At 47.4% G+C, this 27,328-nt stretch overlaps 1 protein-coding gene across 3 annotated transcripts in view; it reads right to left on the bottom strand.

The window, feature by feature from the left end:
- JAKMIP2 (janus kinase and microtubule interacting protein 2) overlaps positions 1-27,328 on the bottom strand; it is a 122,377-nt gene that overhangs the window by 79,863 nt on the left and 15,186 nt on the right. For all 3 annotated transcript variants that reach the window (XM_029052024.2, XM_001511452.5, XM_029052028.2), the window contains exon 2: positions 5,894-6,185. In XM_029052024.2, coding sequence (XP_028907857.1) covers positions 5,894-6,022 — 129 coding nt within the window. In that variant the 5' untranslated portion in view covers positions 6,023-6,185. The remainder of the gene's footprint in view (positions 1-5,893; positions 6,186-27,328) is intronic.

Raw genomic sequence — 27,328 nt, 5'->3', positions numbered from 1 at the left:
ATTATTAGGCGGTTGCCTGTTCACAGGGAGCTTACAGTCTAGCTAATTTACTTGTATTTTTGGACTGTGAGCCCTCCAAGTGAAAGGGACTGTGTCTAATTCCCACTTCTCCCAGCACTTAGTAAGTGCTCTACACCCAGTAAGCGTTCAATAAATGTGATTACTACCACTCCTAATAAACCTCCAACAAATTCTCTCGGAGCTTTAATAATAATAATAATAATAATTCTGGTATTTGTTAAGCGCTTACTATGCGCCAGACACTATCCTAAGTGCTGCGGCGGAGACAAGCTAATCGGGTTGGATGCAGTCCCTGTCCCTTGTGGGGCTCACAGTCTCAATTCCCATTTTACAGATGAGGTAACGGGATCCCAGAGAAGTGAAGTGACTTCCCCAAGGTTACACAACAGACAGGTGGCAGAGCTAGGATTAGAACCCACGACTTTCTGACTCCCAGACCCATACTCTATCCACTACACCATGCTGCTTCTCAGGGGAGAAGGAAGGCGAGTTTAGGGATGTTGGATACTCCACCCTTTACCATGGGGCTAGGGTTGGAGATAGAATACTGGGTAGGATGGGCCACTAATCTGATTTGAAAGTGGGTTTGTTCTGATAGCCGTTGGAACCTGTCGGGACGGAAAGGGAACTGGGCAAGGGGGTTGCAGAAGGAGGGGCAGAGGGAGGGGAGGAGTGTAAAGGGAAGGGCCTATTGAAGGTGGGGCTCTAGAGGAAACTGTGGAGTAGGGGCTCTAGGGGAACTGTGGAGGAGGCTATGAGAGTTGATCAAGGGTCACAAGACGGTAGAGGAAGGGGATTTCCACCAATAGTGACTCCCACAGAAAACAGAGCACCTGTACCCCAAGTCAGTTGTGCTTTTGGGCAGAGGGCTGACGGATTCCATTTAAAAAACACCCAATTCTACCTTGTTTTTCTTTTCAGAGCTAATTCTGCAAGATTAGTGGACCCTGCAGTACCCTGATGGCATTTTGATTTGCTCAAATCAATCAATAGCATTTATGGAATGTTTACTTTGTGCAGATCACTGTACTAAGTGCTTGGAGTAGTTCACAACAGTTGGTAGACACCCTCCCTGCCTTCGAGGACCTTACAGTCTAGTAATCAGTCAGTCGTACTTATCAAGCACTTACCGTGTGCAGAACACTGTACTAGGCGTTTGGGAGAATACAATATAACATTAAAAAGACAAAATCCTTTCCCACAGCAAGCTTACGATCGAGAAGGGGAGACAGATATTAATATAAATCAATTTATTACAGATGTGTACATAAATGCTGTGGGGCTGGCAGGGTGGGGATGAATAAAGGGAGCAAGTCAGGGAGATGCAAAAGGGGCCGGGAGAAGAGGAAAGGAGGATTTAGTCAGGGAGGGCCTCTTGGAGGAGATGTGCCTTCAATAAAGCTTCAGCCATTCCACCTCAGCCTGGTACACTCATGGTACAGGGAAGCTCTGGGTTTTTACGAGATGTTCTTCCCCTTGACGCTGTTTATTGCCATTGTTCTTGTCTGTCCGTCTCCCCCGATTAGACTGTAAGCCCGTCAAACGGCAGGGACTGTCTCTATCTGTTGCCGACTTGTTCATCCCAAGCGCTTAGTACAGTGCTCTGCACATAGTAAGCGCTCAATAAATACTATTGAATGAATGAAACTATCCTTCTTGGCCAGGATCCAGGACTTTGACCTGGGTTTACTCTTCCATGTGGCTTTGACAGACACAGTTAAGTCTCTGGGAATGGGAAGTGCTTGGGAGTCGAGACCCCCACCCCCAGGTAACTATAATAATAATAATAATAATGGTTTTGTTAAGTACTTATTATGTGCCAAGCACTGTTCTAAGCACTGGGATAGATACAAGGTAAACAGGTTGTCCCACTTGGAGCTCACGGTCTTCATCCCCATTTGCCAGATGAGGTAAGTGAGGCACAGAGAAGTGAAGTGACTTGCCCAAAGTCACACAGCTGACAAGTGGTGGAGCCAGGATTAGAACCCACGACCTCTGACTCCCAAGCCCGTGCTCTTTCCACTAAACCATGCTGCTTCTCTAAGGCAGACCTGTCTGGAGGGACTATGCCCAGTTGTGTGTTTTGAATGGCAAGAGGGGCTTGGTTCAGGAACTCAGAGAGCTAGTGAACACTGCAGGATCAGGGAGAGAGTCCCTGCGGATGCCTGGAGTCTGAGTTCCAGGCAGGTTGTTTGGGGAATAATCAGGGCAGGTTGAATGCTAAAGCTCTTCTTTCCAGCAGTGTTCCATCAGACGTCTAGCTGAGGCAGGAAGGGCCTTCCTGGCAACGACCATGGAATATTAAAATGTTGTAACTTCAAAGGCTGAGGGAGACGGGTGGTGGGGAGGAGGCAATCTCAATCATGGGGGATGAAACCTTTTTTAGAACGTTTTCTATGGTCCTTAATATCATCCATTTGATAGGAGACTGTAAGCTCTTTATGGGCAGGGAACATGTCTGCTAATTCTGTTGTATTCTCCCAAGCTCTTAGTACAGTGCTTTGCACGTAGTAAGACTCAGTAAATACCACTGATTGATTGAATAGGGGAGAACCATTTTTTTTTCCTGGTATTTGTTAAGTACTATGTGTCAAACACTGTTCTAAGTGCTGAGGTAGATACAGGCTAATCAGGTTGGACACGGCCCATGTTCTAAATGGGGCTCACGGTCTTAATTCCCATTTTACAGATGAGATAATTGAGGAACAGAAAATTTAAGTGACTTACCCAAGGTCACACAGGAGACAAGTAGTGGAGCAGGAATTAGAACTCAGGTCCTTCTGACTCCTAGGCCCGTGCTCCGTCCACTAGACCACTTTGTGAACCGTACTATGTTAAGTACCATTCCCCGAGAGCAGGGAACATCTCTACCAACTGCACGGTCAGCACTCAATAAATCCCACTGATGAAAATAGTAATTGTGGTATTTGTTAAGTGCTTACTACGTGTCAAGCGCTGTTCTAGGCACTGGGGAAGATACAAGATAGTCAGGTCCCACATGGGGCTCACAGTCTAAGTAGGAGGGAGAATGAGGTATTGAATCCCCATTTTGTAGATGAAGGATGTGAGGCACAGAGAAGTGAAGTGACTTGCCCAAGTTCACCCAGCTGATTGACTCCCAGACCTGTGCTTTTTCCACTAGGCCATTTGATAATAATAATAATAATAATAATAATAATGGTATTTGTTAAGCACTTACTATGAGCCAGGCACTGTACTAAGCACTGGTGTGGATACAAGCGCTGTGGTGGATACAGGTTGGACACAGTCCCTATCCCACATAGGGCTCACAGTCTGAATCCCCACTTTACAGATGAAGTAATCGAGGCAAAGAGAAGTGAAAGGACTTGATCAAGTTCACATAGCAGACAAGTAACCGAGCCAGAATTAGAACCCATGACTTTCTGACTCCCAGGCCCGTGCCTTATCCGTTACACCCCGCAGCTTCTCTGCCACTACGGGAAATCCCCCAGTGCAGAAACTGTGGTAAGAGAAAAGACTATTTGCTAATCAGATTTGCAGACTTCTGGCTCCTTGCCTACTCGGCTCTGCCCAAGACATCACACGGCAGAGGACTCCCCCGGAAATCAAATCCTGAACACCCCAGGCAAACTATTTACAGCTTGACGTCAACCGCTCCCCCCACCTACAGTCTGGGAGGACACAAACACATCATTCAGGGAGGGCTCAAATGCATCATGATCACCGTAAAGACTTCCCGAAAGTGGAGGCTTCTCCGCAAGGGATCAAAACTGCTGTTGTATCTGGGGATATCGAAAATGCTTAAGATTTTCCCGGTCGGAAAAGTGACAGATAACCAATTTTACTCTAGATGACAGACCACCACTCTCCTTACCTTCAAAGTCTTACTAAAATGATATCTTCTCCAATTAAGCCCTCATTTCCCCTACTCCCTCTCCCCTCTGCATCAGGATTTGCACTTTTTATTTACCCCACCCTCAGCCCTACAGCTTTTATGTTTATATCCGTGTTCTAGACCGAAACTCCTGCGGGCCAAGAACTTGTCTACCAACTCTGTTGTTTTGTACTCTCCCAAGTGCTTAGAACGATGCTTTGCACATAAATGCCCTTGATGAAATGATTGATTGAAAGTTGTCAACCGCCGGCTTAGTAGTCCGTCAATTTACCATGAAGTTTGATAAGTTGACGTGACCCTCTCTGTTGGCTTCCTCAGGGGTTCATTCTGGCCTTCTTGACTCTGTTTTCTACTTCTTTATTGATCTTGTATTTCTGCATAGTGAATGCCTGGGTGGGCGTTTGGGGGGAGGAGATTGACAGTATCGGACTCTGTATTGTCAATGAAAATCTTTAATTGGGTGCAGGATTTCCTTGCTATTGCCTCGTCCAAAATCAGGGTTCCCTTTAGGCATATTTTCAGACTACACTGCTCTGGATGTAAATCATTACCATCCTTATTATATCTTGGGGGTGTGTGTATGTGTGTGTCAGTGTGTGAGAGAGAGAGAGAGAGAGAGTGTCCAGAGAACAGTCATCGGCATCCAGCCATTTCTGGATGCTTGGATCAATAATAGTCTTGGTTTGTTGATTAGGAGGATTTTCCTGGTGGATTGGAAAATTATTCTGACTCCAGATCTCAAGTCCCTCATCATATCTTCAAGCCGATGGCATAGAATAGCTTGACCAGGGCTGGACTTAGCATCAGCACCTTTGATTGAGTGCTTACTCTGTGCCCAGCATTCTACTAGGTGATTGTAGAAACAAAACCCTACTTTTTCATCGAGGGTGCCGAATTTATGAGGGGAGGGATTGCGTTTCTTACTTCAATCATGCTCTCCCATGTGCAGCCCCACTGCAAACGGCAATCGATCCCAGTGATATTTATTGATTTCTTGACTTGAACTAAGGTTGAGAGAGTACAATACAGTGGGTAAACATAATTCCTGTCTTCCTGTCTTCAAGGGCTATACAGCATAATGGGGGAGACAGACATTAAAGTAAATTGCAGGGAGGGGAAACAACCAAATACAAGGATAAGCACATAGGAGCCGTCAAGTTGGAGATGAGAGGGACTACCTAAATGCTTAGGGAGAGGGAGTAGGGAGGGAGAACAGGGTGAAGGGGGGGATGACAGTGTAGTCCAGGAAGGCTTCCTGGAGGAGATATCATTTCAGTAGGGCTTCGAAGTTGGGGAGAGTGCTGGCCTGTCAGATTTGTAGGAGGAGGGAGTTTCAAGACGGCTTGAGCAAGGGATCGAGTCTTCATACTGACTGGTTGGCCCCAGCAGACATTGTGTGAAGCCCTTCAAGCTCCTGGGAAAGTGACATAAAATGTACAGCCTGACTCTAATAATAACGTTGGTATCTGTTAAGCGCTTACTATGTGCCGAGCACTGTTCTAAGCGCTGGGAGAGATACAGGGTAATCAGGTTGTCCCATGTGAGGCTCACAGTTAATCCCCATTTTACAGATGAGGGAACTGAGGCACAGAGAAGTCAAGTGACTTGCCCACAGTCACACAGCTGACAAGTGGCAGATCAGGGATTCGAACTCATGACCTATGACTCCCAAGCCCGTGCTCTTTCCACTGAGCCACGCCGCTTCTCTAATAATACTGTTGGTATTTGTTAAGCGCTTACTATGTGCAGAGCACTGTTCTAAGCGCTGGGGTAGGTACAAGGTAATCAGGTGGTCCTACGTTAGGCTCATAGTCTTAATCCCCATTTTCCAGATGAGGGAACTGAGGCCCAGAGAAGTGAAATGACTTCCCCACAATCACACAGCAGACAAGTGGCGGAGCTGGGATTCGAACCCATGGCCTCCGACTCCCAAGCCTGGGCTCTTTCCACTGAGCCACGCTGCTTCGCTAATCGGACTCTGCAGATTTTTCTTACCTTGGACTTCTCCTGATGAAGCTCAATCTGGATGTCTGTGAGCTTGGTCCTAAGGTCCTCATTGGCAGCTTGAAGAGCAACAATAAGGACCTCAGGCTTCTCGCCCTTACTGCGACCTTTCTTTGACATGGTTTCGCACTGAGTTGGACCAATCGATGTTTCCGTCCCCTCAAGCAGGAGGCGTCATTTTCCTTTCCTTGTTTGTTTTTCCTTTTTTTAAATTGTGAGTTTTCTCCTTGTCTACTGTGCAGCTGTCCGTGGTAAAGTCTCCTCACCCGCTGCTCCAGAAGCCCTGGGAAAAGAAGAGGCAAACATTCTTTGTCACTATTATTATTATTATACTTGTTAGGCACTTATTATGTGTCAAGCACTATTCTTAGCCCTAGGCTAGATACGAGTTAATCAGATTGGACACAGTCCTGTCCCACACGGGGTTCACCGTCTTAATCTCCTTTTTACAGATGAGGTACCTGAGTCCCAGAGAAGTGAAGTCACATGCCCAAGGTCACACAGCAGACATGCGTTAGAGCCAGGATTAGAACCCAGGTTCTTCTGGCTCCCAGCCCCGTGCTCTATCCACTAAGCCACAGTGCTTCTCAGGCTGGGCCAGGACCAAACCCTTATATGGTTGTCCCCCCACACATTTTTTAAAAAATGGTATTTGTTAAGCACTTACTATGTGCCAAGCACTGTACTAAGCGCTAGGGTAGATACAACATAATCAGAATGATCACAGTCCCAGTCCCACTGTGGGATCACAGTCTAAATCCTCATTGTACAGATGAGATCATTCATTCATTCATTCAATAGTATTTATTGAGCGCTTACTATGTGCAGAGCACTGTACTAAGCGCTTGGAATGGACAAATCGGCAACAGATAGAGACGGTCCCTGCCGTTTGAGGGGCTCACGGTCTAATCGGGGGAGACGGACAGACGAGAACGATGGCGATGAATAGAGTCGAGGGGAAGAACGTCTCGTAAAAACAATGGCGATTAAATAGAATCAAGAAGCACGGAGAAGGTAAGTGACTTGCCCAGGGTCACACAGCAGGCTAGTGGTGGAGCCAGGTTTAGAACTCAGGTCTTCTGACTCCCAAGCCCGTGCTCACTGCTTCTCGTGCCCAGTCATGCCCAGGATGTGCCTCCTCAGGTCAGCGGTTTCGGCCAGTCACAAGTATGTTCTTTCCACTGGACCAACAGCAGTGACTGCTGTCTCCCCATACGGATGAAAGAATACATGCCAATTTTTATTTCAGCCCAGATGACAATGTGGAAGTCTCAGCACAACCCATCACAACTACTCAAAAAAATCCCCTGGATGACCGTACTTTACCTCAGGATTGTGGTACAGGATTGTGGACGGCCATTTGCTGAGGAGGCCGAAGCTCCCTGGTGTCTAAGCAGCCTTGCTCAGCTGAGCAGACCGGAGAAGCGGGTTGAAAGAGAGCCAGAAAACTAAGCGCTTGGGAAAGTCCGATACAGTAATAAAGAGAGTCAATCCCTGCCCAAAACAAGCTCAGTCCAGAGGGCCTCAAATAAAGCTGGTTGGCTGAGGGGGGCAGCTCTCGATGGGAGCTGCCATCGTCTTCCAGAAAACTCACCTCCACCCCACATTGGCACATAACGTGACAGAAACCGAACTCCTCATCTTCCCTCCTAAACTGTCTCTCCAACTTTCTCATCATCATTGACCCCCCCACCCCCGTCGGCCTCTCTGACCCCAAATCTAGCATCTTAGGTGTCATCGTTGACTAGACTCTGTCTTTTACCTTCCACGAAGGACAGTTAGTGCCACAGAGGACAGTTAGTGCCACGAAGGACAGTTAGTGCCAGCTCTGAGCCATCTAGGGCAGTAAGGAGCCTCAAGGCAGTACAACCTCACACTTTATACCACCAACCACCCTAGACAGTACAACCTCACCCTTTTTACCACCAACTACCCTCAACCCTACCCTCTCCCCAATCCTAGTTTCCATTCCTTCCCTTTAAAAATTCAAAAACTGCCTTATAGCCTCCCCGTCGCCTTCTCCAACACACCTCTAGACTGTAAGACTGTAGACTAAACTGTAAGCTCACTGTGGGCAAGGAACGAACCTGTTTATTGTTGTACTCTCCCAAGTGCTTAGTACAGTGCTCTGCTCACAGCAAGCGCTCAATAAATACGACTGACTGAATGGAACACTGGGAAACGGGCATCGTAATCTCCCGCTGGGCTTCCCCGGCCAGTCTCTCCCTTTGAAAAACTGACACAAATAGTCTGAGGAGGAATGAAGGAGGGTTCTTGAAGCATTCCTTTGGCATACCTCAGCAGTGTTGGACTTTTAAACCAACACTGTAAGTTCAGCCACAGACTCGAACCAAATGCTTAAGGAACTGGAACAGGAGAAGACAAGTGCCATGAATGACGAGCGTGTTGTGTAGAGAAAGAGGAGCCACGGGGCATGGCTTTCTGCTTCAGTCTGGGGAGCGGCTGGGTTTGTTCTGGCAAAAGCCCGAGACGAGGAGGAAAAATGCCCTCTGGCTCTGAGAGTTCTCTGTCAGCCAAGGAGGCCGCCAGCCACTGAGTCCTGCAGCATCCCCGCTTCTCCGAAGGCGTCTCGGTGAGACCGGGTTTAAGGTCGGTCTTTCAGAGCTAGGCAGCCAGCCGTAGGAGACCCACAATATTTCTCTTCAGACCGAGGGGTCCTGGATGTTTCCAGTTGGAAGCGTACAGAATGGTGGGTTAATCTTATGGCTGCCCGGAGAGAATTTCTCATTTTCATTCTGAGAGCTCTGTGTAGCAGCTGAGTCCAGGAGCAGTGAAAATGAGGTCCAGCGAGGACCTTGGCGTGCAGGAGCTCAGCCCCGGGAGCTTATTCCAGAGTACTAGTAGTTGTAACAGTAATAATAATATTAATTGTCCATTCCAAGCACTTAGTACAGTGTTCTGCACATAGTAAGCGCTCAATAAATGCTATTGAATGAATGAACTGTGGTATTTGTTAAGCCCTTCTTTGTTCCAGCCACTGCAGTAAGCACTGGTGTGGATACAAGCAAATCGGGTTGGACACAGTCCTTGTCCCATATGGGGCTCACGGTCTCCATCCCCATTTTACAGATGAGATAACCGAGGCACAGAGAAGTGAAGTGACTGGCCCAAGGTCACACAATAGACAAGGGGCAGAGCCAGGATTAGAACCCAGGTCCTTCGGACTCCCAGGCCCACGCTCCATCCACTAGGCCAGAATAGTAGTAGAAGACACTATCCCTACCCTCAAGGATCTTACAGTCGAGCAGGGGAGAGAGACAATGAAATACTTTAGAGGGAGGGGAAGCAACCAAGTAGAAAGAGCTGTTGGAATAGGGGGTTGGGTTAGTATCATAAGTATTTAGGGGGTAATGATTCAAGATCACACAGTACTACGCACAGTAAGTGCTCAATAAATAAGAAATACGATTGAATGAAAGATCAGCTGGTCAGTGGAGTAACCAGAGTCTGGTTAAAGTCCCCTTTCCTAGAGGATGGCTGGTGTTTCTGCCAGACGTCAGCTCTTGCACATAATCTCCTAGGAGGAGTTTGGGGCTTTTTTTCAAGTGAGACCTCCAAGGACATCATACACCACCCACGTCTCCTCTAACGTCGTGGCCGCGATCTTGTAAAACCTCACCATCAGAAAAACCCAAGTTGTAAGATCCACCCATTTCCAAGATCCACCTGTTTCCAACACCACACGCAGAGGGTTTCTTTTGACACTGAATGGTGCCGCATCCAAATCGGATCGGCCTTTCTGACCGGCATTCCAGCCCAAACATGGAGAGCTAACAGGCTTTATGGCGGGACAGCGGAGAACCGCATAAAGGACCCATCAATCGACGGTATTTATTGAGTGCTTATTGTGTACAGACCTCTCTACTAAGCGCTTGGGAGAGTATAATACAGCAGAGTCGGTAGACACATTCCCTACCCTGAACTCTCTGTCTAGAGGAATTCCACAGGAACTCCTGGTCTAATTGCTGGTGAGCTTGGGGGAAAGATGCTTCGTCAGTCCAGGGTAAGGTAGCATTAATCTCTGGGTCTCCCTCCCTGTTGTAGAAGATGCTCACTAGGTCATTCAACCAGGAGAAGCAGGGTGGCCTAATGAACAGAGCACAGTCCTGGGAGTCAAAAGGATCCGGGTTCTAATTCTGGCTCCATCACTTGTCTGTTGTGTGAACTTGGACAAGTTACTTCACTTCTCGGTGCCTCAGTTATCTCATCTGTAAAATGGTGATTAAGACCGTGAGTCCCAGGTGGAACAAGCCCAATTTGCTTGTATCTACCCCAGCTGCTTAGTACAGTGCCCGGCACATAGTAAGCACTTAACAAATACCACAATTATCATTATTATTATTATTATTACAGTTCCTGGAACATAGTAAGCGCTTAACAAATGTCGTAACAAACTGCACTTGGCATTTTCACAGATTAAAAGGTCTAACGATGACTGGGTATTATTAGCCTTACATCTGGAATCTACTAGTCACATCACAGTGCGGGGCAACTGGGAGATCTTGTCCCGCCTCTCTTTCCTGGGAAAACCTCTGGACACTTCTGGGAGTTGCCAATCTGTCATGCCAGTGTGTGATCCATAAGTTTCCGGGGTCAGATGGCCCTCTCCTGGGTAGTGCTGCCAACAAGGAGACAAGGGGTCGTCAGCACAGGCAACTAGCCCAGTTGAGTGAAGCAAGAATATCCATTCAATCATTCAATCGTATGTACCGAGCGCTTATTATGTGCAGAACACTGCACTAAGCACTTTGGGGAGTACAATATAGCAATAAACAGACACATTCCCTGCCCACAACGAGAATACAGCCTTACAGCTTTGATTCTGAATTACAACATCTCAGGGGGAGTGCTGATGGCACTTCTGTTGGCAGCAGCGTGAACCATAAGGTGATCCTGGCACCGACTCCTCTGAATTCCCCATTTGTCTAGGGGCACCTGGGCAGGAACGAGGACTCTGATCCACGGAATCTGGTTTCTCCGTTCTGAACTGGGGTTCAGAGGCCCCCACGGAAGGGGGTCAGAGGACCTGGAAATTGGCTAGCTCACCCTCTTCAATCAGTGCCATTTCTTGAGCCCTTACTCTGTGCAGAACATTTGGGAGAGTACAACAATGTGAATTAGAAATATTCCCTGTCCAAAAGGAGCTTACAGTCTAGAAGGGAAGACTTCCATTCTCTATTATCCGGCCTACCTATCACTGTCTTCTATCTGGGAGCCAGGTCTGAAGAGACACTTTACCCCTAGGCTCTTAGGATCACCAGACCCTTGATCCCCAAGGTAGGATTCAGAGGAGCTGATGCTTATAAGCCCAGGGTGGGTGAGGTCCCCCTTCTGACCCAAGCACTCAGAGAGAATCCTGCCCACCACTGCCATATTTATTTCCCCTTGGGCTGACATGGAAAGTTTTGATTTTATTGGTGCCCCATTGGTGGAAATTTTGAACTTAGGTGGGGATGATGGCACCCGAGGAACTCAAATAATCGGAGTAAATTAAATCATACTAACTGACGTGATTCCTCAGTGTTTGAAAAATCCGAATGCCATTTCTGCAACCTCAGCAACGTCCCCTCTTTCTGTGAAAAATTTAACCCTGCCTTTCCTTCTCCATTCCTGATGTGAGGGTAACAAAGCAATAGAAGTCTGATATTCACTTGGGGTGGCGAGGGGGACGACGACTGGACTTTGTGATCCGTCCGTTGCGGATTATTTTGTCTCTTCTAGGAAAACGAACCTGAAAATGGATATCCTGGAGATGCTTGGGCTAAGGTGGTGCTGCTGAGGGGAGAGCAAACACTGAGAAGAAAGGGCTGGGCGAGGGTCGGAGGCTTCCCTCAGTAATGGAACAGGATGGTAATCGAAACACTAGAGCTAGAAAGCTGTTTTCGGCACTGGAGCCTTATGAAGATGCAGACAAATGTGAGAGAAGAGGAAAGAGAAAAACAATGAGGCGAATGGAGTGATTCCAAGTCCCACATTTTGGAAGATGGAAATATTAGGGGAAAAAGGGCATCTGAGAGAGAAGGCTCATTGTGCCCAGAGTCCTCAGAAACCCACAGACAGCTCGACAGACTTGGGCTTTAGTCCCAGCTCTCCAACGGACAGACTGGGAGAGTTCGGGCAAGTCTCTCAGCCGTCTGGTGCCTCAGTTTCTCCTCAGGAAAGCAGGTAGTGTGAAGCTGGGTCAGGTTAATGGGACTGGCTTTCCCTGGTCTTCTCTTTCTCTTCAAACTACCAGTCAATCAAAAGTATTTATGAAACACTAACAGTTGGTCCAGCGGTAAGAGTGTAATTCTAGAAATCGGGAGACCTGAGTTGGAGTCCTATTTTGGCCAACAATCAATCTAACAGTGGTATTCACTGAGCACTTGCTGTGTGCAGAGTATGGTACTAAGCGCTTGGGAAAGTGTAATACAACTGAGTTAATAACTCTGGTATTTTCTAAGCGCTTACTATGTGCTGCTCACTGTACTAAGCGCTAGGGAAGATACAAACTAATCAGATTGGACACAGTCCCTGTTCCACATGAGGCTCGCAGTTCATTCATTCATTCAGAGAAGCAGCGTGACTCAGTGGAAAGAGCCCGGGCTGGGGAGTCAGAGATCGTGGGTTCAAATCCCAGCTCCGCGACTTGTCAGCTGTGTGACTTTGGGCAAGTGACTTGACTTCTCTGGGCCTCAGTTCCCTCATCTGTAAAATGGGGATTAAGAATGTGAGCCCCACGTGGGACAACCTGATCACCTTGTATCCTCCCCAGCACTTAGAACAGTGCTTTGCACCTAGTAAGCGCTTAACAAATACCGACATTATTATTGCCATATTTATTGAGCACTTACTATATCCAGAACACTGTACTAAGCGCTTGGGAAAGTTCAACAATACACAGTGACATTCCCTGCCCACAGTGAGCTCACAGTCTAGAGGGGGAAACATCACAGACATCAATACAAATAAAGTTACAGAAATGTACAAAAGTGCCGTGGGACCGGAAGAGGGGAAGAGCAAAGGGAGCAAGTCAGGGCAACTTTCATCCCCATTTTACAGATGAGGTAACTGAAGCACAGAGAAGTGAAGTGATTTGCCCAAGGGCACACAGCAGACAAGTGGCAGAACGGGAATTAGAACCCAAGTCCTTCTGACTCCCAGGCCTGGGGGCTCTATCTTTAGGCCAAGCTGCTTCCCTTAGTAGATACGTCCTTCAGCGATTGAAAGATTCTGATCCAGGGGTCACCTCGAGTGTTACACAAGTGGACAGGCTGACGGAAATCTGGAAGTACAGCTGGCTAATGCTGGCGGGAAAGACCGCAGCGGCTACCAAGCCAACCGTGTACTGAGCTATATTGTGCTACGGCCCAGCGTGGGCCCTGTGCCATGCTCAGCGCATCCCAGAAGGACCCCTGCCCACCTCCTCACTTGTTTGACTCTGCACCCAAGTGGGCACACAACCAACGGGGACCGAAGAGCGGCAGCGACACAGCACAAGCCACACTGTCCCTATAATCAATTCCTTCACCTAGGTTCTAGGAATAGAGGGGCAGGCATTTCTGCTCTTTATTCAGGAGAGTTCAGCAAGAAGAATCCAGCCTCGCAAATCATGTCAGCCCAACACTGGAATCCTGTCTCTTCCCCCGACTACCAGAGATGGAAAAATAGGAAAATTCTGGCCCCAAGTGGAATTTTTCCACCAGAAAAATGCACTCGAGAAACCGATTTTGCCCCGTACAAGTCCAAGCAGGGACCGAGGACATCGAGACAGCTCCGAAAACTCCCGTCCCAGAATCCTCCGACCTTCTGTCGGGGGACTTGGCTGCCTGCTTTCCCTCTCTGGTTCTAATCCCGGCTCTGCCACTTGTCTGCTCTGTGGCCTCGGGCAAGTCGCTTCACTTCTCTGGGCCTCGGTTACCTCACCTGTAAAATTGGGATTAAGACTGTGAGCTCCATGCGGGACAGAGACTCTGTCCAACCCGATTTCCTGGCATCCACTCCGACACTTAGTACAGTGCCCGGAACAAAGCAAGTGCTTAAAAAATACCACAACTTTCATTATCATTATCATTATTATTATTATCTGACACTTGCTTGGAGGACTCCAGGTGGTTTTGGAAGTTCCACAAGACGAAGCATGGCCTTGTGGAAAGAGCGTGGGCCTGGGAGCCAGAGGACCAAATTGTAATCCGAGCTCTGTCACTTGCCTGCTATGTGACCTTGGGCAAATCACTCTCCTACTCTGTACCTCAGTATTCTCATCTGTAAAATGGGATTAACTATCTGTTCTCCCTCCCACTTAAACTACTTGGAGAAGTAGCATAACCTACTGGATAGAGCACGGACCTGGGAGTCAGAAAGACCTAGATTCTAATCTTGGCTCTGTCACCGGTCGGCTGTGTGACCTTGGGCGAGTCACTTCACTTCTCTGTGCCTCAGTTTCCTCATCTGTAAAACGGGGTTTAAGACTGTAAGCCCCATGTGGGACAGGGATGGCGTCCAACCTAATCAGTGTGAATCCTCCCCAGCTGTTAGTACAGTGAGTGGCACATAGCACTTAATATATCATTAAAAAGATATCATTAAAAAGAAGCAAAACAAAATTGTGAACCCCATGTATGCCAGGGTCAGTGTCCAGCCTGATTATCTTTCATGTTCCTCAATGCTTAGCTTATTGTAAATTTCAAAAATATCACCATTATTAATACCATCCAGGATCCAACTCCAAAGTTTAGAACACCCTGCATGTTTTCCTGCTCTTGGTTTAGAAGAGAGGTTTCTGGGGATTTAGTAAGAGGGATTTAGTTAAAAGGAATTCTCACCTGTAACTACAAGGATGCTCAAGATCCTATTTCTTTAGGGCCAAGCTATCGTTAGGATTTCTTTTGAGTTCCCAGCTGGCTGCCGAAAGGAAATCCCAATAGACAAATCTTTCTCTCGGAAATATATCGCTGCCAAGACTCCCACCGTGGTCTGCATTTCTAAACGGGAACAAAAAAAGCTCTCTGTGTTTCCATCAGCTCCATGGAAACTGTCACATCCACGAAACATCATTGTTCTCAGCAGCAAGATGGGGGCCCTTTGGAGCTCAGAGCAATTGGCAGTCGGGATTTTCCGGAGATGAAATCCTGATCAAAGTGCAACCTGAATGTCTTCCGAGAAGGGAGCGGGAGACACGGTTCTTCCCGGGGAGGGAAAATCACCATGGCAACTTCCTCTCCCCTGCCGGATGTTTGGCGAAGAGACAAAGGAAGAGCAGTTTGGGACCAAGAGGAATTAAGGTCCTGCTGAAAAGGTCAGTTGTCCTGTGCTCGATCATCTGAGATCCCTAAAATATCGGTACCCAGCACTTGGGTCACTCAATCAATCAGTGGCGGTTACTGAGCACCTACCGTGTGCTGAGCATCGTACTAGGGACTTGGGAAAGAGCAATTTGGGGAAATGGGCGAGATGGTCCCTTTAGCTGGAGAAGGGCCTGCAGCCACAGGGGAGGGACAACTTCTCATTTTTAGGGAAAGGCATGAGAAAGGGGTAACGGACTTTAGAGTGAGTAACCAGAAGCGGAAGATGGGTTATTAAGAGCCAACAGACCGGAAAGCCACCATTTTGCATCTTTTCAGCTTTGATTGGACACTATCGGGTTGTGTCGGAGACCTGGCATGAGCGGGTCTACAAGTCCAATTCAGACGGGTGATTCCCTCCGTGGATAGGTGGGCACCTATGACTGGCGGTGCCCCGGTCCTTCTTCAGACCCTGAACTCCGAGGGGCCCAAATGGAGTTGGTTGGTTGCCCAAAGATAGCAGTTCTGCTGCTTATCCCGCCAGTTCTCCTGCACTCCTCTCGAGGAACAGGACAGTCACTGGCAGGCCTCTACCACCCACAGGGTCCTGTATACTCACCGTGGGCAGGGAATGTGTCTGTTTATTGGTCTACTCTCCCAAGCGCTTAATATAATACCCCGCACACAGTAAGTGTTTAATAAATACAATTAACTGACTACCGTTGGCAATCCCGGGCAGAAGAAAGCGGTCAGAGCTGGAGCTAACGGGGGGGCACTGAGATCATGGGGAAAGGGAGGGGGGGCACCATTCACAAGGGTTGGTAAGGCAGCCTCATTTGGAAGGAGTCCACACGAGAAGTCGGAGGGTCTAGTGAAAAGGGTACAGGCCTGGGAGTCAGGGAAGCCGGATTCTAATCCCAACTCTGCCATTCGTCTGGTCTGTGGCCTTGGGCCAGCCACTTAACTTCTCTGTGCCTCAGTTTCCTCATTCGTACAACGGGGATTAAATATGTTTCCCCCTTTAGCTGTGAGCCTCCTGTGGGACAGGGACCGTGTGTCTGATCTCATAATCTTGTATCTGCCCGAGTACTTAGTACAGTGTTCGGCACAAAGCATTTAAATATCAATCCATGCTATTTACTGAATGCTTACCGTGTGCAGAGCACTGTATTAAGTGCTTGGGAGAATACAATAGAGTTGGTCAACATATACTATTATTAATTTTATTATCATGTTATTATCATGGTTATTAGCAGCTGCAGTCCCCCTCTGTGTGTGGGGAGACAGCCGGCCGTACTTCCGGGCCCATCTCTGACGCTACAGAAGAGATTTGGTCCTCAAGATCCGCGGCCACCAGCTCTCCACTGTAAACTCCTTGTGGGCGGGGATTAAGTCTACCAACTCTGTTATATTGCACTCTCCCAAACACTTACTACAGTGCTCTGCACATAGAAATCACAATAAAAACCACTGATTGATTCATCATATCTCTCCCCAAAGAGATACTCGGCCACACAATCAACCAAACCTTTTCTGCTAACACACCAATACCCGACTCACCACATACTCCCAAAGCCATCTAGTCACCCACTCCTGTAACCGCCAGCACCAACTACTCGCACCCTCCCCACCCACAAACCCACAGCATTCTCCCACTTCTCTCAGATCTGCAGCTTCAGACAAAATAGGTCGTTTAATTGCTTTATGTCTTTCTGTTCCTTAAATTATTCCTCCTGGGTAGTTCCGGCCCTCCAGGCTGTAAACTCATTGCGAGCAGGGACCCTGCCTACCGACTCTTTTTAATTGTACTCTCCCCAGTGCTCAGTATAAATAAAAAATAAATTGTGGGGTATTTGTTAAGCGCTTACTATGTGTCAAGCACTGTTCTAAGTGCTCGGGGATACAAGGTAATCAGGTTGTCCCACGTGAGGCTCACAGTTTGAATCGCCATTTGACAGATGAGGTCACTGAGGCGCAGGGAAGTTGAGTGACTTGCCCAAGGTCACACAGCTGACTAGCGGTGGAGCCGGGATTAGAACCCGTGACTTCTGACTCCCAAGCCCGCGTTCTTTCCACTGAGCCACGCTGCTTCTCTAGTATAGCGCTCTGCACACAGTTAGCATTCAATAAATACCGGTGGTTGACTGATTAGCCCGCTTTACTCCCTTCACGGGCGACCGTTCATGAGTCCATGCTGTCCCCAAAGTCCAACCCACATTTCACCATGATGGATGGTGGGGGGGGAAAGGGGAGAGACCAGTCGAACGTAGGAAAGCAGCCTGGTCTAGCGGAAAAAAACCCGGGACCTCAGAGTCGGAGAACCTGAGTTTAAATTCCGCTTCCACCCCTTGCTTGCTGGGTCACCTTGGGCAAGTTACTTCACTTCTTTGCGTCTCAGTTCCCTCATCTGTAAAATGGGGACTCAATATCTCAGACTGTGAGCCCCATATGGGACAGGGACTGTATCCCTCCTGATTAACTTGTATCTACTCCAGCACTTAAAACAGAGCTTGACACATAGTAAATGCTTAACAAATGTAATATTACTAATACTAGTACTACTACTACTACTACTAATAATAATAAAATGTCTGCAAGGGCCCTGCCATAGATGGTGAAGGTCTCTGACCAGGAGGATCAGGTCTTGGAAATAGAAAACATGGATGGTGAAGCCGACTCGCTCCCTTCGCTCTACCCCTGGTCCCAGCCCCACAGCACTTGTGCCTATATGTATATATTTATAATTCTATTCATTTATATTAATGATGTGCACATATCTGTATTTCTATTTATTTATATTGATGCTATGGATGTCTGCTTACTTGTTTTGACGTCTGTCGCCCGCCTTCTAGACTGTGAGCCCACTGTGGGCGGGGATTATCTCTCTTGTTACTGAATTGTACTTTCCAAGCACTTAGGACTGTGCTCTGCACACACAAAGTGCTCAATGAATATGATTGAATGAAGGAACGAGTGAACCTGCATCGCCAGCTCTATGGTTCGGCCTGGTCACTCAATGGGGCCCCGGAACACAAATAGGAAAGCGAGTTCTTAACATGAAATCCTTCTGTGCACTTATAATGGGTCACCTGCTTCCCACCCTTTCACTTGTTGTTAGAGAAGGAGAGTGGCTCAGTGGCTAGAGCCCGGGCTTGGGAGTCAGAGGTCGTGGGTTCTAATCCCGGCTCCGCCGCCTGCCAGCTGTGTGACTTTGGGCAAGTCACTTCACTTCTCTGTGCCTCAGTTACCTCATCTGGAAAATGGGGATTAAAACTGTGAGCCCCACGTGGGACAATCTGATCACCTTGTATCCCCCAGCGCTTAGAACAGTGCTTTGCACATAATAAGTGCTTAACAAATACCACCATCATTATTATTATTGTTACAACTGTCCGGGACAGAGAATGGCGGGAGGGAGAAAGCACGAGAGGTTCCCTCAGACCACTGACACCATCATCCATTCTTTCGTCCGGGCTCTTGGTCCCAGAGGCTCTGTGGCTGGACCGAGACATCTGGAATTACAGCCAGAGACCTCATCTGGACCAGAATCGCTCTGTCCTCATCCAGAGGACCTTATGAAGCCGAATTTCCTGGTAGAAGAAAGGGATCAACTGCGAGCTCCTCCTTTTCTTCACAAAATGACGTGGCGTGAGAAGCAGCATGGTCTAGTGGATAGAGCACGGGCCTGGGAGTCAGAAGGACCTGGGTTCTAATCCTGACTCTGCCACTTCAATCAATCAATCAGTGGTATTTATTACTAGGTGCAGAGCACTGTACTGAGCAATTGAGAGACTACAATACAGCAGAATTAGCAGACGCGTTCCCTGCCTGTAATGATCTTACAGTCTAGTGGGCTTGTCTGCTTTGTGACCTTGGGCAAGTCACTTAACTTCTCCAAACCTTAGTTACCCAGCTCTGCCACTTGTCAGCTGTGTGACTGCGGGCAAGTCACTTAACTTCTCTGTGCCTCAGTTCCCTCATCTGCAAAATGGGGATTAAGACTGTGAGCCTCACATGGGACAACCTGATGATTACCCCTGCGTTTAGAACAGTGCTCTGCACATAGTAAGCGCTTAACAAATACCCACATTATTATTATTATTACCTTATCTGTAAAAAGGAGATTAAGACGGCGAGTCCCTTGTAGACCATGGACTGTGTCCAACCTGATAGAGTCATACTCCATCACTTAGTACAGTCCCTGGCACGTAGTAAGCACTCAACAAATACCCTGGCACATAGTAACCACTCAACAGATACCATTAAAGCAAACAAACAAAAAACCCCCGAGACTGTGAGTCAGCATTGGGTCTGAACCAGTTTCCAGTACACCTGCAGGGATGGGGGGGACATCCCTGTGCTTGAAAAGGAAACGCCTCCAGGAAAGGGAAACCACTTTCAGACTCTCCCGTGAGTTTCTCCCAACCCTAAAAGACACGGTATTAGAGTACGGAAGGATGCCGAGGGCGATCTTAGTGACTGCAGCATGAGAATAAGGGCTAATATATTCTACTTAGATGACTGTTTTCCCAGGGAAAAAAAAAAATCAATGGCCTTGTCTGTCAGGGGAAAGCTAATGGCAGGTTGAAAACCATTCCTATAATGCACCTGCATCGTGAGGGCCCTGATGCTGACTTGTTAGCTTTTGTGATATTAGTTTCTTTTGTTCAGGGGTGAACCAGGATTAATGAATGGAATCGTTTTAATTTATTATTCATTCGTTCAATAGTATTTATGGAGCGCTTACTATGTGCAGAGCACTGCACTAAGCGCTTGGAATGGACAAATCGGCAGCAGATAGAGACAGTCCCTGCCCATTGACAGGCTTACAGTCCAAACGATCACGTGGAAACTTGATGAACGTAAATAAACACTGACTCCCGGCTCCACCGTGTCGTCTGCTGTGTGATCTTGGGCAAGTCATGTCACTTCTCTGGGCCTCTGTTACCTCATCTATAAAATGGGGATTAAGAGCGTGAGCCCCGTGGCAGGCAGGGACTGTGTCCAATGTGATTAACTTGGATCTACCCCAGCACTTAGAACAGTGCTTGACTCATAGTAAGCACTTAACAAGTACCATAATTATTATTATTATCTGCAAATGCCTTTTATCACAGAGGCTGGAAAAGGAGATAACCGAATGCAGGATCCTGTCTCTAATTCCTCACAAAAAGAGGCTGCATAAAGGAGCGTTTCCTTGGTTTTTTTGAACCTGGCACCTTCCAGCTTTGGCTTCACCTCATCCTGGTGGGGTGGGACTTGGCGATAACAATTCTTATGATTTTGTAAACTTCAATCACGTCCCCATCTCAGCCCGTGTCTTTCAAGACCGAAGAGTCCTGACCCTAGCAGGCTATCGTTATACTGAAGCTGCTCCCTGAAAGGGATCACCTTTATTGCAGCTCCGTATCATGTCCTTCAGATGCTATTCTTGCCTCTGTCGTCAGTTTGCCGGGTGACCTTGGGCAAGCTACTTCTTCGATTTCCTCTGCCAAACTATGCAGAGAAAAAAAATGACCTGAGGATTTAGTACGTTAATGCAGTGTGGGTGAGGGTTGGTTAGCAGAGAATCCTGTCTCTGTGCTAGGAATCTTTGTCTAATCCATATCCAATCTTCTTCCAAGCTGGAGAAAGAGCTGGACTCGTGTTGTTCGCGGGAGGAGTAGCAGGGGGCCGGTCCCTTCCTGATGAAAACCTGCTTGGGCCAGTTACTCTCGGCAAGTTGGACCTGGCCTGTTTGCTCAGTTTCCCATTTGGGATTGGCGTGGTATTGATCCTCTAGACTTTAAGATCCTTCTGGGCAGGGAATGTGCCCACCGTCTCTGTTATACTGCACCCTCCCAAGTGCTTAGTTCAATGCTCTTCACACAGTAAGTGTTCAATATATACCACCGAATGATTGATTGGCAGGGCTGATCCAGACTACCCCGGGTCTAGACATAGCACAATGGGGGTGACACAGCAAATCTTTTTTTAAATGGCATTTAAGCGCTTACTATGTGCTAGGCACAGTACTAAGCTCTGGGGTAGCTACAAATTAACCAGGTTGGACACAATCTACCCCCCACATGGGGCTTCCAGTCTTAATCCTCATTTTAGAGCTGAGGTAACTGAGGCACAGCGAAGTGAAGTGACTTGCCCATGGCCGGCAACATCAGAAAGAACACCCTCACCTTCTAGAACACCCAACACCCTCTAGACTGTAAGCTCACTGTGGGCAGGGAATGGATGGATTCTAGTGATATCGTGACGGAAGAACCGTCGAGGTCTGACACCAGATTGAAAATGCAGGTTCGGCGAGAGAGAGATGAGTCGAAGAAAATGGCAAGGTTATGGGCCTGTGAGAGAGGGAGGATAATGGTGTTTACAGTTATGGGAAAACAGGAGTAGGACAGGATTTGGATGGGAAGATAAGGAGTTCTGTTTTTGACATGTTAAGTTTGAGATGGCGGCAGGATATCCAGATAGAGCCTTCAGCCCGGGACTCTAAGAGTGATAGATGGATGCTTAAAGGAAGCATGTGATGACTGTCCTCTTGAATACTCATCCTCAAAGTCAGGGCTGAATTATCCAACATCACTAGCTTTCCCCTCGGTATCTCTTGATTTCCCTTCAGTGGATCAGTATGAATCGCACATCCATTATTCTATCCAAACATCTCTTGAACCTATTTTTGTTCTCCCACTACATCTCGACCCACATACTCTGTTCCTCTAATACCAACCTATTCACTGCCCCTCGCTCTCATCCCACCCACCCTCCATCGCTTGTTTCCCTTCGTTCACTCAGTCAGTCATATTTATTAAGCACTTACCGGGTGCAGAGCACTTTACTAAGCACTTGGGAAAGTACACTACAACAATAAAGAGTGACGATCCCTTCCCACAACGAGCTCACAGTCTAGAGGTGGAGAGATCGACCTCAACTCAAATAAATAAAATGTCAGATATATACATAAGTTCTCCGGGGCTGGGAGAGCACCGGAAGCAAGTCGGGGTGACGCCGAAGGCAGTGGGAGATGAGGAATAGTGGGGCTTCTCACCCTTCCTCCTGCCTGAAAAATCTATTCCCCTACATATCTGACAGACCAAGATCAGATCAGATCTGATCAGTTGAGATGGATCAGACACATCAGTTGATCAGATCAGCCTGGTCGAGTGGATAGAGCACAGGCCCGGGAGTCAGAAGGACCTGCGTTCTAGTCCCGGCTCCACCACTGTGTGACCTTGGGTGACCTGTGTGACTGAGGGACTCAGTTACCTCAGCTGTAAAATGTGAGCCCCATGTTGGGCAGGGACTGTGTCCAACCTGCTTAGCCCTTGTCTACACAAGCATTTAGTACAGCGCCTGGTACAGGGTAAGTGCTTAACAAATACCACTAAAAAAACCCAGCACCCTCCCCATTTTTGAAGTCCCACCAAAATTATATCTCCTACAGGAAGCCTTCCCACACTACGATCCCATCCCCCATCCTATTTTCCTTTTCTACTGCCTTTCCCATGCACTTAGTCTTCCCCTACCCCCCAGGCACTTAGAACCTCCTCTCCAACCCCATACCCACCTCATTTATGCAAATGTCCTGGGTTGCCTGTAATCTCTTTTCATGTCCCTCTCCCCAATTAGACTTTAAGCTCCTTGAAGGCAATTATCATGTTTACCAACTGTATTGTAATCTCCCAAACACAATACAATGTGCTGCACACAGTAAGTTCTCAATAAATACCACTGATTCAATCAGTCACTGGTATTTATTGAGTGCTTATACTGTGTGCAGAGCACTGTACTAAGCCCTTGGGAGAGTACAGTATATTAGAGTCGGTAGACACGCTCCCTGACCACAACAAGCAGTTTATTGTACTCTTCTAAATACTCGGTACAGTGCTCTGCACACAGAAAGGGCTCAGTTAGTACTACTGAGTCATTAATTGGTAGTCAGTGATGCTGAGGAATGGAAAAGGCTCATGGGATTACTACACTGAATCATTCGAGGGCATTTATTGAGTGCTTACTATGTGCAGAGCACTGTACAACAAAGGTTTACTTCTGCCCAGGTGAACAAGCCACCATCATAGACTAATCAGCAACAGAGCAACCCGGGTCTGCTGAAACACGTTTAAAACACATTTTAGCTAGAACATCTTTAAGGAATTAAGTCAGTCAGTCCTATTTATTGAGCAAAGCACCGTACTAAGTGCTTAGGAGAGTACAATACAACCAACGGACACGTCTCCTGCCCACAAGGGGCTTACTGTCTAGGAGCAATCATCCTCAATCCACTCATCCACCATCCTCTTATCCCCCAGTGCAAAAGCGGCACGGCTCAGTGGATAAAGCATGGATCTGGGAGTCAGGAGGTCATGGGTTCTAATCCCGGTCCCGCCACTCCTCTGCTGTGTGACCTTAAGCAAGTCACTTCACTTCTCTGTGCCTCAGTTACCTCATCTGTAAAATGAGGATTGAGACTGTGAGGCCCACGTGGTAGAGGGACTGTGTCCAACCCGATTTACTTGTATCAACCCCAGTGCTTACTACAGTGCCTGGCATATAGTAAATGCTTAACAAATACCATAATTATCATTAATATTATTATCCATGATGCCTCGGTATCGAAAGGAACAGCGTGTGCCCCTGCCTTGTGGCACTACACACCGTGAGGTACTATGGCAAAGCTTTCTTTGACAGAGGGCTTTGCAGGAATGCAACCCCCACGTTTTAAGATAAAATTGGGTGTTTATTTCACTTCCCAAATAAAAAGACTTCTTGGATGCACCAGATCTGACTAGCAGTTCCTTACTAATTATGGCAGTATCCCACAATGACACCGTGATGTGCATAGTGCTGCCATGATGGGTGATAAAAATAAACTGAATTGTCTCCTAGGACCCAAAAGTAAATCCACCGTATCACACAATGGCTCCAACTGACTGAACGTCCAACTCCGTAGTCAAGGAACTTTGTGACATTGATAAGGCAGACCAGCAAGGACAGGATGATACCCCATCCCTCTCTCGAGACATGATCGATGATTGGGTATTACTACAGCCGTGAAGCAGTGTGACCTAGGCGTGTAAAGAGCACGGGCCTGGGAGTTAAAGGATCTGGGGATCTATTTCAGCTCTGCCTCTTGTCGGCTGTGTGACCTTGGGTAAGTCACTTCTCTGCCTCAGATTCCTCATCTACAAAATGGAGAGTAAATGTCTGGCCTCCCTCCTATTTAGACTCTAAGCCTCATGTGGGACAGGGACTGTGACCGACCTGATGACCTTCAGTGTTCAGCACATCACGAGTGCCGAACAGATATAATTACTGATATTAATAAATGACTGCGGGTGCTACCCGAACATAACCCGAGGATGAGAATGACCCTGAGATCAGAACAGAACCTGTAAGAAAAGAAGCCACAACGCCAGGTGTATCCCAGACCGAAAGGAGACTGAATGATGCCTTGATCCTAGAATTTCCAATCAGCTAAGAAGCACAAAGCATACACGGCAGACAGTGGCACGCTCAGGCTTCACAGTCTGAAGGCCAAATAAGGTCTTCTCCGCATCCCTAAAATCTGTGTAAAGGCCTACCCGTGCCTCACAGGACCACCGAAGAATAGACACAGCTAGACTTCATTACAGACCAAGAATTAAAGGTCAGCAACACGTCCCCGAGTGGAACGTTATCCGAGCTTTGCCTGAAATTGGAGGAGCTGCGTGCCCTAAGTGGAAAGAGCACAGGCTTGGGAATCCGAGGACCCAGGCCCTAATCCCGGCCCTGCCGGTTGCCTGCTGGGTGACCTTGGCCAAGCCACAACTTCTCTGTGCCTCACTTTTCCCATCTGTACAATTGGGATTCGATGACTCTTCTCCCTTTTACTTAGACGGTGAGTCCCATGCAGGACAGGAACTGTCTGATTTAATTTGCAGTCGCCCAGGTGTTCATTAGAACAGTCTGTGACACACAGGAAATGCTTGCTTATCAAATACCATAATAATAGTTCTACAGTAGTCAACTAAGAAGGCTCTCTGTGATTTTCCAGCTGAAGGGGGTGATGCCTGAGGCAGGTAAAGCCTGCTGCTTCAAAAGAGACAAATCATCTATATAAACCCTCCATCCTAGAGGACAAGACCCCAGGAAGACTAGACAACAGGCTTTTGGAAGGAGCTGCTGCCATCAGTTAGGGTCAGAAAAGGTGACAAAGCTTACCCATGTCAAGGCCTGAAGGAGGGAAGGAGCGCAATGTTCCTTAAACTGCCCGTTCAGGAGGCTTAAGGAGAACTTCAGCCCACCAAAAATATGAGACCTCGACAGACATCAACGCTATTTATTGAACACTTACTGTGTGATGAACACTATATTAAGAGCTTGGCAGTGGACAACACAATCGAGTTGGTGGACACGTTCCCTGCCCACAAGGAGCTTACAGTCTAGAGGGATAGATGTGTATATCTATTAGATATGAAAGAATAAATTATGCTTATATTTGAGCTTTTCTATCAATAAGATTTGCAATCGGTGTGTGGCTTGGGGCGGACACAATTTTTCAACTATATTCCTGTACAAAAAGGCCAGTTTGTTCCCCCAACTTACATAACGCTAACTGAATCCAGGTACGAAGTTAATGTTAGAAGGGTTGGCCCAATACAGACAAGACCCACATTTTTTTGATCCAGAGTCCATTCAGCCTACCCTTTCCGGTCCACCTGAGTGATAAAATTTGTGGATTTTCCATGTCTTTGTTGCAATTGCTCTGGTTTTTTCCTCCACGATCTTGCACCCTGGGTCATCAAGGACTGCCCTGAGCCTAGATGGGCAATCCCAGGTGGCCTATAGCTCCCAGGGAGCAACCGCGCTGCTCACCGGATAAACCTGCTAACTAATCAGGGGCCTTAACAGCCCAACTTCAGGTCTTAATATAAGAGAATGGTTCAGTCCCCTCTATCTATTCTGCTCTTTACCCTCTCTGTCAGGGGGTGATCCAGCTGATGCCAACTTAGTACTGGGCGGACAGAAATACACGACAGCCTAGTCTGGGTGACTGATGTAATAATAATAATAGCTATCTGGGGCTAAATGAGGAGGATTTCCTGGGAACACACATGTAAGGAAGCACATTGAGGCCATGGCTTTATATATGCTTTGAAAAGGCCACACAATCAGAAGCAGTGTGGTCCAGTGGGAGTCAGAAGGACCTGGGTTCTAATTCTAGCTTCGCCACTTGACTGCTGTGTGACCTTGGGCAAGACACTTAACTTTCCTTTGTCTCGGTTACCTCCTCTATAAAATGGCAATTAATAATAATAATATAATAATAATAATGTTGGTATTTGTTAAGCGCTTACCATGTGCCGAGCACTGTTCTAAGCGCTGGGGTAGACACAGGGGAATCAGGTTGTCCCACGTGGGGCTCACAGTCTTAATCCCCATTTTACAGATGAGGTAACTGAGGCACCGAGAAGTTAAGTGACTTACCCAAAGTCACACAGCTGACAAGTGGCCGAGCCGGGATTCGAACCCATGAACTCTGACTCCAAAGCCCGTGCTCTTTCCACTGAGCCACGCTGCTTCTCATTTAAGACTGTGAGCCCTTTGTGGGACGGAGACTGTGTCTAAACCGATTAACTTGCATCTATCCCAGCACATCTAACAGACACATGTCACTCAGTCAAAAGCGTTTATTGAGCGATTACTGTGGGCAGGGCACTGCATTCATTCATTCAGTCCTATTTATTGAGCGCTTACTGAGTGCAAAGCACTGTACTAAATGCTTGGGAGAGTACAATATAACAGACACATTCCTTGCCCACAACAAGCCTCATTATTATTATTATTAGGTCGGTCACCCAGACTAAGCTGATGTGTATTTTTGTCCACCCAGTACTAAATGGGCATCAGCTGGATCACCCTTTGACAGAGGAAGAGGGCAGGAACTGAACCATTCTCTTATACTTTAAGTCCAACTAAGTAGACAAAGGAGCAGGGAAGGGGACAATTATCTTATCAGTAAGTCTTTTAGATAAGATTAAACAACTGCTTCCTGGAACAATTAGTTAAAGAACCAACAAGGCTAGATGCTGTCCTTGGATTTCATTCGTAGGAGTCAGGCCCAAGGGCAGGAAGAATACACAGGAGACTCTTTTTTAAAAAAATACGA

The sequence above is a fragment of the Ornithorhynchus anatinus genome, chromosome X1 (genome assembly GCF_004115215.2).
Source record: "Ornithorhynchus anatinus isolate Pmale09 chromosome X1, mOrnAna1.pri.v4, whole genome shotgun sequence".
NCBI lineage: Eukaryota > Metazoa > Chordata > Mammalia > Monotremata > Ornithorhynchidae > Ornithorhynchus > Ornithorhynchus anatinus.
Note: the sequence above shows the minus strand (reverse complement) of the source record. Positions and strands in the feature narration are given on the sequence as shown.